At 37.2% G+C, this 12185-nt stretch overlaps 2 protein-coding genes across 2 annotated transcripts; both read left to right on the top strand.

The window, feature by feature from the left end:
- The first annotated feature begins 979 nt into the window (after window positions 1-979).
- Window positions 980-3464, top strand: LOC121762757 (glycerophosphodiester phosphodiesterase GDPD1, chloroplastic-like). The gene is made up of 6 exons (XM_042158741.1): window positions 980-1145; window positions 1212-1396; window positions 2003-2062; window positions 2170-2547; window positions 2637-2833; window positions 2920-3464. The coding sequence occupies exons 1-6, from the start codon at window positions 1049-1051 to the stop codon at window positions 3146-3148; spliced, it is 1146 nt and encodes a 381-aa protein (XP_042014675.1). The 5' UTR covers window positions 980-1048; the 3' UTR covers window positions 3149-3464.
- Window positions 3465-10481: 7017 nt separating this feature from the next.
- On the top strand, window positions 10482-11570 carry LOC121762759 (NAC domain-containing protein 83-like). The gene is made up of 3 exons (XM_042158742.1): window positions 10482-10776; window positions 10949-11181; window positions 11269-11570. The coding sequence occupies exons 1-3, from the start codon at window positions 10620-10622 to the stop codon at window positions 11479-11481; spliced, it is 603 nt and encodes a 200-aa protein (XP_042014676.1). The 5' UTR covers window positions 10482-10619; the 3' UTR covers window positions 11482-11570.
- Window positions 11571-12185: the final 615 nt, after the last annotated feature.

Raw genomic sequence — 12185 nt, 5'->3', positions numbered from 1 at the left:
ATTTTTCTTTGGATATATTCTTTAGCATATTCCTTCTAACTTCTAGAATAAACCTTGCTTTCAATTCATGTTACTATAACAGTTATGTCCCACTAATGATTTTATGACTTTATATATTAATTCAGCCTTTTGCATTATATTTTGTTACTGCGATTTAGATTTCTACAATGATTTTATACATCAAATTTGTCATAGTGGATTTTTTATGTAATTTGATTTAATGTGTATATTTTTAGACTACATTGTACATAGAAAATGATGTTTATTCAATACGTATCTTGAATAATGACGTGGATTTGTCGCAAAATAATAGGCATTGTTTTTACTCACTTTTATCGGCGACCGCGTATATATTTGATTCAAATTTGTTCAATTTGACCTGAGAAGAGGATGGAAATTAAATATTGCTACACATTGAAAATTACTATAAGTTTAATATGTTGAGGAGAAATTGACTACAAAATACTGTTATCCTCTTGTACAAATCTATTTATTTGTCATGGACTTGAGTTTTTCTGTATAATCCTGAGAAAAAAATATATAAAAATAAAACAAGTCCAGATCACATTCATACAGCCACAAAATATAACAAAAGTTTAGATGGAAATTTAATCCAGTCAAACCACAATATATAGAATATTTAATCCTAAATTATACAGTAATACAGAATTTATATTATGAAAAAGGGACGATGAGTAGGTTGATTTAGACGGTGAATAAAGTAATATATTAATAATTTAATTTAATCGATAAGTATCCTCCAGTTGTAATATGATTTAAAAACGGATTGGAGTTACAAAAATTAATAGTCGTATTAATAAAATGGAATAAAATAACGAGTGATGAATAATAGAATAGGATTATAAAAAGAATATCCAAACGCATAATACGGATTTGTGCAATGAAAAAAGGAATATTCTCACTCGGCGATTCGAAGCTTGTATGGTCCATAAATAGGCCTCGTCCAATCCATTTCTCCTCGCAACAAATTCGACAATACCGATTGTATCTTCTCTCGCTTCGCCGTTTCCCTCTCTCTTCATCCACAATGGCCCTCAAGGCCGTTCACGTCTCCGACGTTCCCAACCTCGATTGCGTCCCCGACAATGCGTCTTTCGCTCTTTACGCGACGCGATTCTCCAAAGGTACGTTCGTTTTTTTTCTTTGTTTTCGGCGGAATTTGGGTTGAGACGCTGCTTTTGGAATTGAAGGTGTGGAAACGGAGAGAGCAACGTCGTTTAAGGTGCCCAAATTCCTGGTGATCGGGCACAGGGGGAACGGGATGAACATGTTGCAATCAGCGGATTTGAGGATGAAGGCAGTTAAAGAGAATACAATCCTTTCGTTCAATACTGCTGGAAAACACGCCGTTGATTACATCGAGTTTGATGTTCAGGTACACATTCATCTTCCCTTTTTTAGTAATTTCCTTTTTCCTTTTTTAGTAATTTCCGTTTGTGAATTTTAATTTCCTGTGAAATTTATGTTTCCATCGCCGTCGCCGTTTTCCGGCGTCGTTTTATAACACATACTACATTTCTTCACAAAATTGGGCGATAAACTCTTGCTTTTAGTGCCCTTCGCCGTTTTCCTGAGCTTTTTAAGTAATTTTCATTAAATTTTGTATTTCCCTCCCTTTTTTGTCAGTATTGTTCAAACGGTGTTTTGTCGCCGCGTAGATTTTGACGCCGTTGATTTTCTGCTGCTAGATTTAATCAATCTCAAATACGGTTTCGAAAAGAAGCAAAACATTTCGCATTACTAATTCTCAGTTGAATTATTCCCACTCCTTGATTTCAGGGACTAGATTTGATCAATTCTAAAATTAGGTTATGGTTTTACGATTTGGTCTCTTAATTTGGTCAAGAAACTGATTGGTGTAATTTTTGTGGCTTTTTCTTGATTTTCTTCGTTATGCGTGGATGGAATTCTATTTATCGTCTTTGCTCTTGAAGCAAGAATATGAGACAGGGGAGTAAGAATACAACTCTGGTTTTTGTAGGTGACCAAGGATGGCTGCCCCATCATTTTTCATGACAACTTCATATGCTCCGAGGAAAATGTAAGTTTTCATTGTAATTCTAAATGTTAATTCACATCTTTGATTGCATTGTGTGAATCTTTTCAATGAAACAATGTTTGAATAGAAAGGTTGTTATGCATTCTCAGGGATCAATATATGAGAAGAGAGTCACAGATTTGTCACTGTCTGAGTTCCTCACCTACGGCCCTCAGAGAGAGCCTGGCTTGGAGGGGAAACCGTTGTGGAGGAAAACAAAAGATGGAAAACATGTGAATTGGACCGTTGAATCCGACGAACATGCCTGCACTCTCCAGGAGGCATTCGAGAAAGTAAACCCTTCTTTGGGTTTCAACATTGAACTGAAATTCGACGACTACATCATTTATCAGCACCAGCATCTGACCGATGTGTTGCAAGCCATAATGCAAGTCGTTATTGGTCATGCCAACGAACGGCCAGTTATATTTTCCACCTTCCAGCCCGATGCTGCTCTAATCATCAGGAAACTCCAGAACACCTACCCTGTAAGCTACCTGGACGAACTCGATTCTTGTAATATCGTTGCAAGACTTGCTTGAGCGAACTTGATTGCTAATGGTGGTTGTGCGTGCAGGTGTTTTTCCTCACTAATGGAGGGAACGAGATCTATGAGGATGTAAGAAGAAATTCCTTGGAGGAAGCTATCAAACTGTGTTTGGAAGGCGGTCTAGAAGGGATTGTGTCCGAGGTGAGGGGCATCTTTAGGAATCCGGCAGCAGTCAAGAAAATCAAAGATCTAAAGCTCTCTTTGCTCACATATGGCAAATTGAAGTGAGTATAGTATACATAAATGCTACATTTTGATTGATACATGTATGTGAACAAAACTGATGAGGATTTGGTGGTGTTGATTTCAGTAATGTGGCTGAGGCTGTGTACATGCAACATTTGATGGGGGTGGACGGGGTCATCGTGGATTTGGTGAAGGAGATAACGGAAGCAGTGTCGAAGATGATGATGAGGCCGAGTGGGGGTGTTGTAATGGAGGGAGAGGATCAGGTTGTAGTAGAGGGGACAAAGCCTCAGTTCTCACAAAGGGAGCTGGAATTCTTGTTGAAGCTCATTCCTGAGTTAATACAGCAATAATGATGATACACACCACCACCATTGTATGATAGTTGATTTCAGGGATTAAACTAGTGTTTCTCTGTGTGGGTGTGTGTTTCTAGGGGAAGTCTGTAGTTTGTTGCTTTGCACATAATTCTTCTTTTCTACATTTTGAAGGTAGGATGATTAGCAATGAGAATAGTGTGCTCTATTTGTATCACTACTTGGGTGATGTCTAGTGATTTTCTTGTTGGAAATCCTAAGTCTTGCTCTCTTTTCTTACTCGGGTTTTATGGCATACCCCTCTGTGTAATGTAACATTTGTAGGGGTAAATTTGATTACTTTTTCTCTCAATTCTATGTTCATGAAATTTGATCTGTTTCGTTAAGTATTTCATTTTTTCCCCTAACACGAGTTATAGAGAAGAATTAATGTGTACTTGTATAAATGGATGTCTCGTAAAATATGAGAATTTCATAGTCATAGCAATTGTATTTGAAAGACTATTTTAAAATTAAAAAGGCAAAAATGCCTGTTATCGATTCAAACTCCATCTTATTGATAATAAATTAGTTGTTGCAAAAATGACTTCGTTTGAAATTAAGAATTTTCATTTGAAAAAATGCATTAAGATGAAAAAAGTTTGATTAAAAACTCGATCACAATTGGTACTAAACTAACATTTCCATCAATTTTTAAACCATCAATTTTTAAACGGTCAAAGTTTTTACCAGATTTTGACCAAATTAAAACGGTTAAGTATGATTACTTACTCCTCTCACCACCACCTACATAAACCAAGTACTTCCCCGTCGGAGTGATTCCTCCTTCTCCCCAAAACCAACGGCTGTTGATCGAACCTTTTCGATTTCCCCGCTCCCTTTCCTCTTCCTCGCAATGCCACCGGAATGATAACCCCCAATTCCAACCCCTCAAAACCCTAAAACTTCGATAATCCTTATTTTGTTGGAATCGTGTTTGGTCAAAGGACTTTTACCAATAATAAATGTGACGAGCCCAGTGCACCGTGTCCCTTGACCCGTGCCCCGTCTGCCGGGTACCATGTGTCAAAAGGTCCACGATGGACCCGACTCATAGTGGGTGCCAAAAGGTCCACGACGGACCCCGACAAATAGCGGGTCCCAAACGGTTCACGATGGACCCCGACGCATAGCGGGTGACAAAAGGTCTCCAATAGACCCCGACGCATCGTGTGACCAAAAGGTTCACGATGAACCCCATCGTGTAGCGTGTCCAGATACATCAGTCTCCTCTAGCTCCCGTAACGGCCTGTTGTAACCCCCGGCGGTTACAGTCAAGCTATCATGGCATGCATAATGGTCGTTGACTAAATCAATGCCCAATGAGTGGATTTGGCCTATAAATAGGCATGCATCCATTGCATTCTCTACACAAGTACACCAAGCATATCATTTGCATAGCTCTCTCTCTCGGCATAGTCTTCCGTCGAAGCTCTGCCCTTGCCATCATCCAGTTCGTCGGAGCTTGTTCTGTTTGCGGTACTGCAACGAACAAGACGGAGTCGTTTTATCTTTGGGGACGACATGCCAATCCGAGAGTACTATCGGGGCGTATCTCGTCTTGCGGAAAGAGGACTCCTCGACTCGGCTTACAAAATACATCTACGATTTATAGTTTTTGATAATTGTATTTTCAATTCAGTTTATTTTTATTTAATTTCTCCATTCTTCATTGGGTTGTATTACGCCCGGTTAGTGTATCTTTGTATCATAGTATTTTAAACGGACATATTTAGCCCAGTCGCCTTCCCCTCTTTCGGCCTAAACCTCCACGCCATGTGGCAGGAGCTCCCATTCTCCCCTTCCACCGGCTTCCCAAACCGGTTGAAATGCACGTCCTTGAACTTGTGAATGGCTGCTGTCATCAACAGATGGAAAACCTCGAGATCGCGGCAATTGATCGGCTCATCTACGCGGCAGCTGCCGCTGCCAGAGAATTCCGTGAACCTTGCCTCTTCCACCACGGATTCCATGTCTCTGGTGTCGATCAACGGCGTCCGATCAGTCAAATTTGCTTCAGATGAGAGGAAATCCGAGATCTCTGAGACAGGCCGGAGAAACGGCTCCTCGAAATTGTAGGTCGCGGCGATTGTAGTGAAAATCACGACACCGGTTACGCTGAAACAGAGGCTTGCGATCATAGCGAGGAAATTTTGGCTGAGAATTTTTAGGGATCTCAAATTGGCTAAGTGTTTGTTCAACTCAGCGTGTTTTTTGAATGACCATTGTATTTTATTTTCTTTTTTGATATTATTTGTTTTATATTTTACATGAAAACTTATTAAAATAATTAAGGATATAATTAGGGTATAAGTAATCATACTTAACAATTTTAATTGGTCAAAATCGGATTAAAAACGTTGACCATTTAAAAATTAACCGAACTGTTAGTTTAGCACCAATTGTGATCCGAGTTGAAATGTTTGGGATGCAAAAATTCAAAAGATAATGTATGAGACCAAAATTGTAAAATGGGCATATATTCAAGACCAATTTTGGCCTTTACTCTATTTATTATTACTAGTTTTATGACCATATTAAATTTTGATTATCAAAATTTTAATTTACGATATTTTTAACAAAAATACATTATTTGAGAAAGGAAATAAAACTATTCAATTAATGTATGCATTCTCGAGGTGACCAAAGCATGCTCGAATTGCAAGTAAAATTTTTTTAAAAAAAATTATACTACAGTAGAATAATATTTAAAAAAAAATTCCGCAACTAAAAAACATGAAAACTATATAATTCAAACTCAATAAAAATAGAACAACCAATTTCTGAAAAATACAAATTATCCTAGTGTGCCGAATGTTTTTTAGAATTTAAAAAGAAAATAGAAAATGTCAAGTGAAACAACACATAAGCATGGAACTTGCTGAAACAACAGAGTAGTGGGATTACTGTTGAGTTATGGAGTATGAGCCAGTTCCATTGATATTGCTCGACTCTTGTTCCCTTTTTTGGGGCTTTAAAGGATTTTTGTGTATTTGGGCTTTAATTTACTTTTATAGGACTGATCGAGTTAATATAAAATTCACTCACGGCAGAGAATCTATTTTGAAATGAGTTATAAATTACTCTTTCGTCCCACGATGGGAGTCATATTTAGTGTGGGCATAAATTTTAAGAAAAATGTCAACGATAGTGAGCTAGAGAAGTCACTGGAATATGAGGTCCACTTTGTTACATTGATTTTAGAGCACCCACAATGGGGCGCCCGATGGCACGCTCGATGCGTGCCATCGTCCTCGGGCGCGCCTGATGGCTCCATTGTGGGTGCCTGCCCGATGGCACGCCCTACGCCCACGACCTAAGCTTCGGGCGCGGAAGAAGCGCGGACGATGGCTTATCGTCCGCGCCATCGGGCACCATTATGGACTCCGCGGACGATGGCACGCGTTTTTTATTTTTTTAAAATGCTCAAATTCGAAAAAATTGTATAAATACCCCCTTACCCCGGCTTCATTTGTAACATTTTATTTCACGATTCAACTCTCGAAACTCACATTTACTACAAAAATGGATTCAAGTCCCAATAGTCCGATGTTTAGTGGTGATGCGCGTTGGCCGGGTGTAGATGCCGACGAATATCGGCCGTTCGACGCCAACACGCAGTACGATCCTGAATTCAGTACGGATTCGTATGGTTTTTCTGACATGGAGCCGCTGGAGGTTACACGAGCAGCGAAAGCGGAACTCGTCCGGTGGAACTCAACCGGACGTACACGGAGGAGGAGAGTTCCGGCACACCGATGTCCTCCCGGCGTCCCATAGGCGTCAAGACTGCGAAGAACAAGGGGAAGGCGACGACGACATCATCCTCGACCGCCGCCACCCCATCGCCGCTCCCGGTCCCGACCCCGACGGCCGCCGCGTATGTGGGGTTGGCAAGAGCCTCGATGGCGAAGACGTTGTTGCAGACGCACAAGGCCCTCGAGAAGTGTACGGACCCCGCCAAAGCCGAATATCTCCAGGGGTTGATCGATGAGCTGCGCCGGGAGTTGGGAATTGCGTAGATTAGCCAACTTGAATCGTGTAACTTTTGTTAATCAATGCAGTCTTTGTCGGTTTTTAGCTACTCGTTGTGTTTTTTAATTAGTTTGCATTATATATTTGAAAACATTTAAATTAATTAACTAAATAATAGTAAAACATATAGGGCGCGCCTTAGGGCATCCCTTAGGGCGCCCCACTGCAGATGGGAGGGTAGGAGGATAAAAATAATGACGTGGCGGTGCATAGGGCGCGCCTTAGGGCGCCCCATTGCTAATGCTCTTATGATAGAACGTGAGTGGAGTGAGTTAGTGAAATATGAGACTTACTTACCATTTATATAAAAATGAAATGTGACTGTTATTGTAAGACGCACTGATATAGCAAAATGTGACTCTTATTGTAGGGCGGAGGGAGTAGTACTCATACTAAAATCCATCAATAAATTAATGAAGATAAATTTATTTGGGGATAATAATTGCTCAAATATATATTGGATAAGTGTAATTTGAACAAAATTGAAAAACATGAGTATATGATTAATGAAATGTTTCTTCAACTGTAGTTAATTATTGCTCAAGTAAGCAGAGTTATGCAAACTCGAGACTGGGAATTCATGTACTATTATATTCCAATTTAGTAAAAATTTGGAGTTGAGAAGCAGGAAATATTTATAAGCACGACCATAAACTAGTTTATTCGATCGCCTTTATGAATGGTTTCTTATGGTATAAGCTACATTGCATGTTTTTATCAAGAACATTACAAACGACGTTGTTTTCTAATTTTTCTTAATGCTTAATTTGTGAAATAGTACTAATTTTACACCCCATTAAAATAAAAAAGACATCTCCATCTCTCTATTGCTATTCTTAATTATGTCTAAAAAAGCATAGTGCAGCCCTCCAAAATATGTTCCGACTTTGCCACTGAGTTTACTATACCACTCATTGGAGGGATGGAGTATAAACAAAACATATGGTATTGTATTTGATTTTTTCTGAACAGCCCTTAGTTGTAAAATAACATGAAAACGTATTATATTTATAAAAAATTTGGTGTTAAAGCTCAAAACTCTCTCCTAAAAATCATTCATTTGTAGAGCTTTATTCTACGTTATTTGGGCTTATATTAAACCAGAGCATTTTGTTATTTTGACTTAAGGCCCAACCCGTTAGCAAAACAGGAGGCATCAAATATATTTTGGACCTATTCTACCCCTATTAGACTTAATTAATACTCCTATTTCTTCTATAGAGTATTTTTATCTCTGCATAGGCCTAGGGATGTCAATGTAGCCCGTAACCCGTGGGCTGGCCCGAATAGCCCGCTAAATTTATAGGGTTAGGGTTGGAAATTTCTAGCCCGATAAAATCATAACCCGATTAGCCCGCACCCGATTAACCCGCAACCCATTAGGGCCAGACCCGAAAACCCGATGGGCTGGCCCGAAAACCCGATAAAATTTCTATTATTCTATTTTTTTTACTCTCAATTCGACATTTCATTGTTAATATTAACTAAAAAAATAACTTTCAATTTTATATTAAATATACAAATTATATATTTAATTTTTATTAATATAATAATTGATAAATAAATTAAAAACTTCAAATTCACAAAAAAATATATTTAAATTTCTAAAACATGCATTAAAATTTTACGAAATATCTCAAATATTACTATTTGATCATGTTTATGATTGAGTTTAAGCATATATCTTAAATATATCATAATTAAATGTTTTACATTGTATGAATATTAGTAATTTTAATCATTATTTATTGGATTGATCGCATGTTAATATTATCGGTAGCAACCCGATTAACCCGCTGGGCTAGCCCGAAACCCGAGCTTTTAGGGTTAGGGCTGAGCTTTTATAACCCGAAAGAAATCACAACCCGATTAGCCCGCACCCGATTGACCCGCAACCCGAGTAGGGTAGGCCAGAAACCCGACGGGCCAGCCCGATTGACATCCCTATGCATAGCTCCCTTGCACCGATAACAATCACCAACAATTTCGTACACAACTCTCACATATAAATTGCATAAATTAGTTGAAGCATTTAATAGGTACTATAAATTAGTTGAAACAATTCCAACAATTCATACACAATTTCGCTTTGGTGTATTAGTCACAAAAATCGAGCACGAAAAATCATGTCATTAAGCAAATCAATAGATTAATGATGATAACAAAAGGTGGAAAGCCAGAGGGCTTCCCATTATCCCCACAATTTTATAGACATAAGTTTTCCGGGTGTGTACATACAAAAGCATCAAACCATAATCCTAGTAACAATAGAAACTGGGTTCAACCTAAATATATATTGTACGGAAGCCCAAACACGTACAGTTAGAATATAAATTGGGTTTGTCCTAAATATACCATTTCCATTAATTCTCTATCATTTATTCATTTATGCATTTCGCCTTTATACTATGCTAAAAAGATTTAATTGATGGAGCGATGCCATTTAGGTGGAGATGCATCGAATTTCTCTTTGATTGATCGTCTATGGTGAAACATGTCAACATTAATCCAAATCCACATCAAATACGTCTAATATTATAAACATTTCACTTCCATTAGTATTTTTTATCTTAAAATATGCATAACCCGTCTTGTTTACAAACAATTCACTTCCATAAAAAAAGGTCAACTCTTAAAAACTATTTGTGTACAGAAATAATCGACACAGTTATTAAAATATTAATTAAAGCAACATCATCCCTCAAAAGAAATAAATAAACCAACGTCGTTAGTGTTTTAACACGTCTATTTGAAGTCAAACTATTGAAACAAAATAGAGGGTCAATCAAGACGTTCGAGTCCGAGTATGAACAGGATTTACATGTGCCTATTACCTCTTTTTAAAACTTTAAATAAAATGAAATACTTCGTCGATCTAATGATTAATAAGATTTTAAATTTCAATATAAAACTAATGAATTAGTAGAAAAAATAACAATTGAAATATTGTTAATTAAAGGTAAATAAATAATGGGGATGGATTAGAGAGAGAAAAAATGATAATCAATATTAGTAGTAGTATCATTATTTATTATTCACAATAGTCAATATTTTTAACGTATAAAACCGAATTTACACTTTTAATTACACGTCAAGTAGAAATATGATTTCAACGTGTTGATTTTACCTTCTAAAAATCATTTTACCAATAAATGTCAATGGCAACGATTGAGTCCGAGGTGGAGTATAGGATTTCTCAATTTTAAAAAATAATCATTAAAAAGAATAAACTATAATAAAGAAAAATAAGAAATTCCGCTTCATTTCCTCTTTATATAAAGAGCAGCATCATTTGTTTCAAGACAGCCCACAACAAAAAATTTCTCCATCTCTTAAACCTGCACTCAAATTCTTTGGCTGCAGTGTTTAATCCAAGAGAGAAGATAAAGATTCCTTTTTTTCTTCTTCTTGTATTATCATTCTCTGCCAGAAAATGGAGACCCTGAAACTTCCAATTGGGTTCAGATTTCACCCCACCGATGAAGAGCTATTGCTTCACTACTTAAAGCGGAAGGTTTTGTCTCTGCCATTGCTCGCCAACGTCATTCCTGAACTGGAAGCCTTCCAATTCAATCCATCGGATTTGCCTGGTTAGTTCTTGTTTTTCTCTCTGCTGATTGTCAAGAATGGTGGTTGTGAGAAATTTGTATTCTTGTGGGAGAATATTGTTTGCTGGGCTTCTTCAAAATGATATCTTTGTTGATCCCTTTTCCGATTTCGAGCGAAATCTCAAAAATAAAGGTTTAATTTAATTTGGTGAAGGTGAGTTGAAGGAGAAGAGATATTTCTTCTGCAAGAGAAAGAGAAATTTGGTGAATAAATGCGGCTACTGGAAATCAAGCGGCAAAGAGAAGCAAGTTGTGGCTTCAGGGAGCAATAATGTGATTGGAATCAAGAAATCATTTGTTTTCTATCAGGATAGGAAGATGAAGACTCAATGGATTATGCAAGAATTCTCTCTTGTGGGCTTTCTCAAAACACCATTCTTGAATCAGGTAATAGTTGGTACAAACATTTTCTTTGTGAAATTTATGTTCTTGTCTGAATTGGGCTTGAGATTTAGTAGTACTTGTGTTATGCAGAGGATACTGATGCAAGTGGGAGATTGGGTTGTTTGCCGTTTGTACCAAAGGAAGAGGAAAGCAAGAAGTCATGTGGCAGCAGCTAATAATAGCAAGGTAGCTTCGGTTGCTCAAACGACGTCGTTTTTGCCGATGTCGCCGTCGTGTTCGAGTGGGATAACGGACGTCTCTTCTAGTGATTTAGATCAGGAAGCAAGTAGTCGTTTTTCGTGACAGATTTGCCTGATTCTAAAGGGCCTCATGAAAATGTAGTCTCATTTTGTTATGCAATTTGGCAATCAGAAAAAAAGCTTAAATTGGAACCTCTTTTTCTCATATAAACAATTCCTATTTCAAAAGTTTCTTTTTTAATCAATAAGCTAAGTTAGAAAGAGAAAAAAAGAGAGTAGATAATTAATGAGATAATAAGTAATAAGAGTAGTATTAATAATATGAGGTTGAGCTATAATCATATTTCAACTCTTACAACGGAACTATTCTTTTAACACTTTTTGTATGCGATGGTACAAAATTGCATAAGTTTTGATCAAAACAATCATTTATCACATAAATTGGCACCAATTATTATCGCCAGAATCTGACGCTAATTTCATTTAGAGTAAATGCTAAAATTGGTCTTGAACATATATTCATTTTATGATTTTGGTCATAGACTTTATCTTTTGAATTTTTTGGCCCTGTATATGTCAAATCGGATCACAATTGACCTTGTATATATCCTTAAAATAATTAAGGTTATGATTAGGAGTTGGTAATCCCATTAAAAATTGCTTAAGTTGGTCAAAATTGTGATTAAAATCGCTGACCGTTAAATATTAATGGAATTGTTAACGGAGGACCAATTGTAATCCGATTTAAAATGTACAGGACCAAAAAATTCAAAAGATAATGTCTATGACTAAAATCGTAAAATGACT

Source organism: Salvia splendens, chromosome 13 (assembly GCF_004379255.2).
Source record: "Salvia splendens isolate huo1 chromosome 13, SspV2, whole genome shotgun sequence".
Taxonomy (NCBI): Eukaryota; Viridiplantae; Streptophyta; class Magnoliopsida; order Lamiales; family Lamiaceae; genus Salvia; species Salvia splendens.
This window is presented reverse-complemented; position numbering and strand designations above follow the sequence as displayed.

Coding starts and splice junctions, on each gene's coding strand:
- LOC121762759 (XM_042158742.1), top strand. CDS start 10,620: ATGGAGACCCTGAAACTTCCAATTGGGTTCAGATTTCACCCCACCGAT. Junction 10,777..10,948: donor CAATCCATCGGATTTGCCTG/GTTAGTTCTTGT, acceptor AATTTGGTGAAG/GTGAGTTGAAGGAGAAGAGA. Junction 11,182..11,268: donor AAACACCATTCTTGAATCAG/GTAATAGTTGGT, acceptor TGTGTTATGCAG/AGGATACTGATGCAAGTGGG.
- LOC121762757 (XM_042158741.1), top strand. CDS start 1,049: ATGGCCCTCAAGGCCGTTCACGTCTCCGACGTTCCCAACCTCGATTGC. Junction 1,146..1,211: donor CGCGACGCGATTCTCCAAAG/GTACGTTCGTTT, acceptor TTGGAATTGAAG/GTGTGGAAACGGAGAGAGCA. Junction 1,397..2,002: donor ACATCGAGTTTGATGTTCAG/GTACACATTCAT, acceptor TGGTTTTTGTAG/GTGACCAAGGATGGCTGCCC.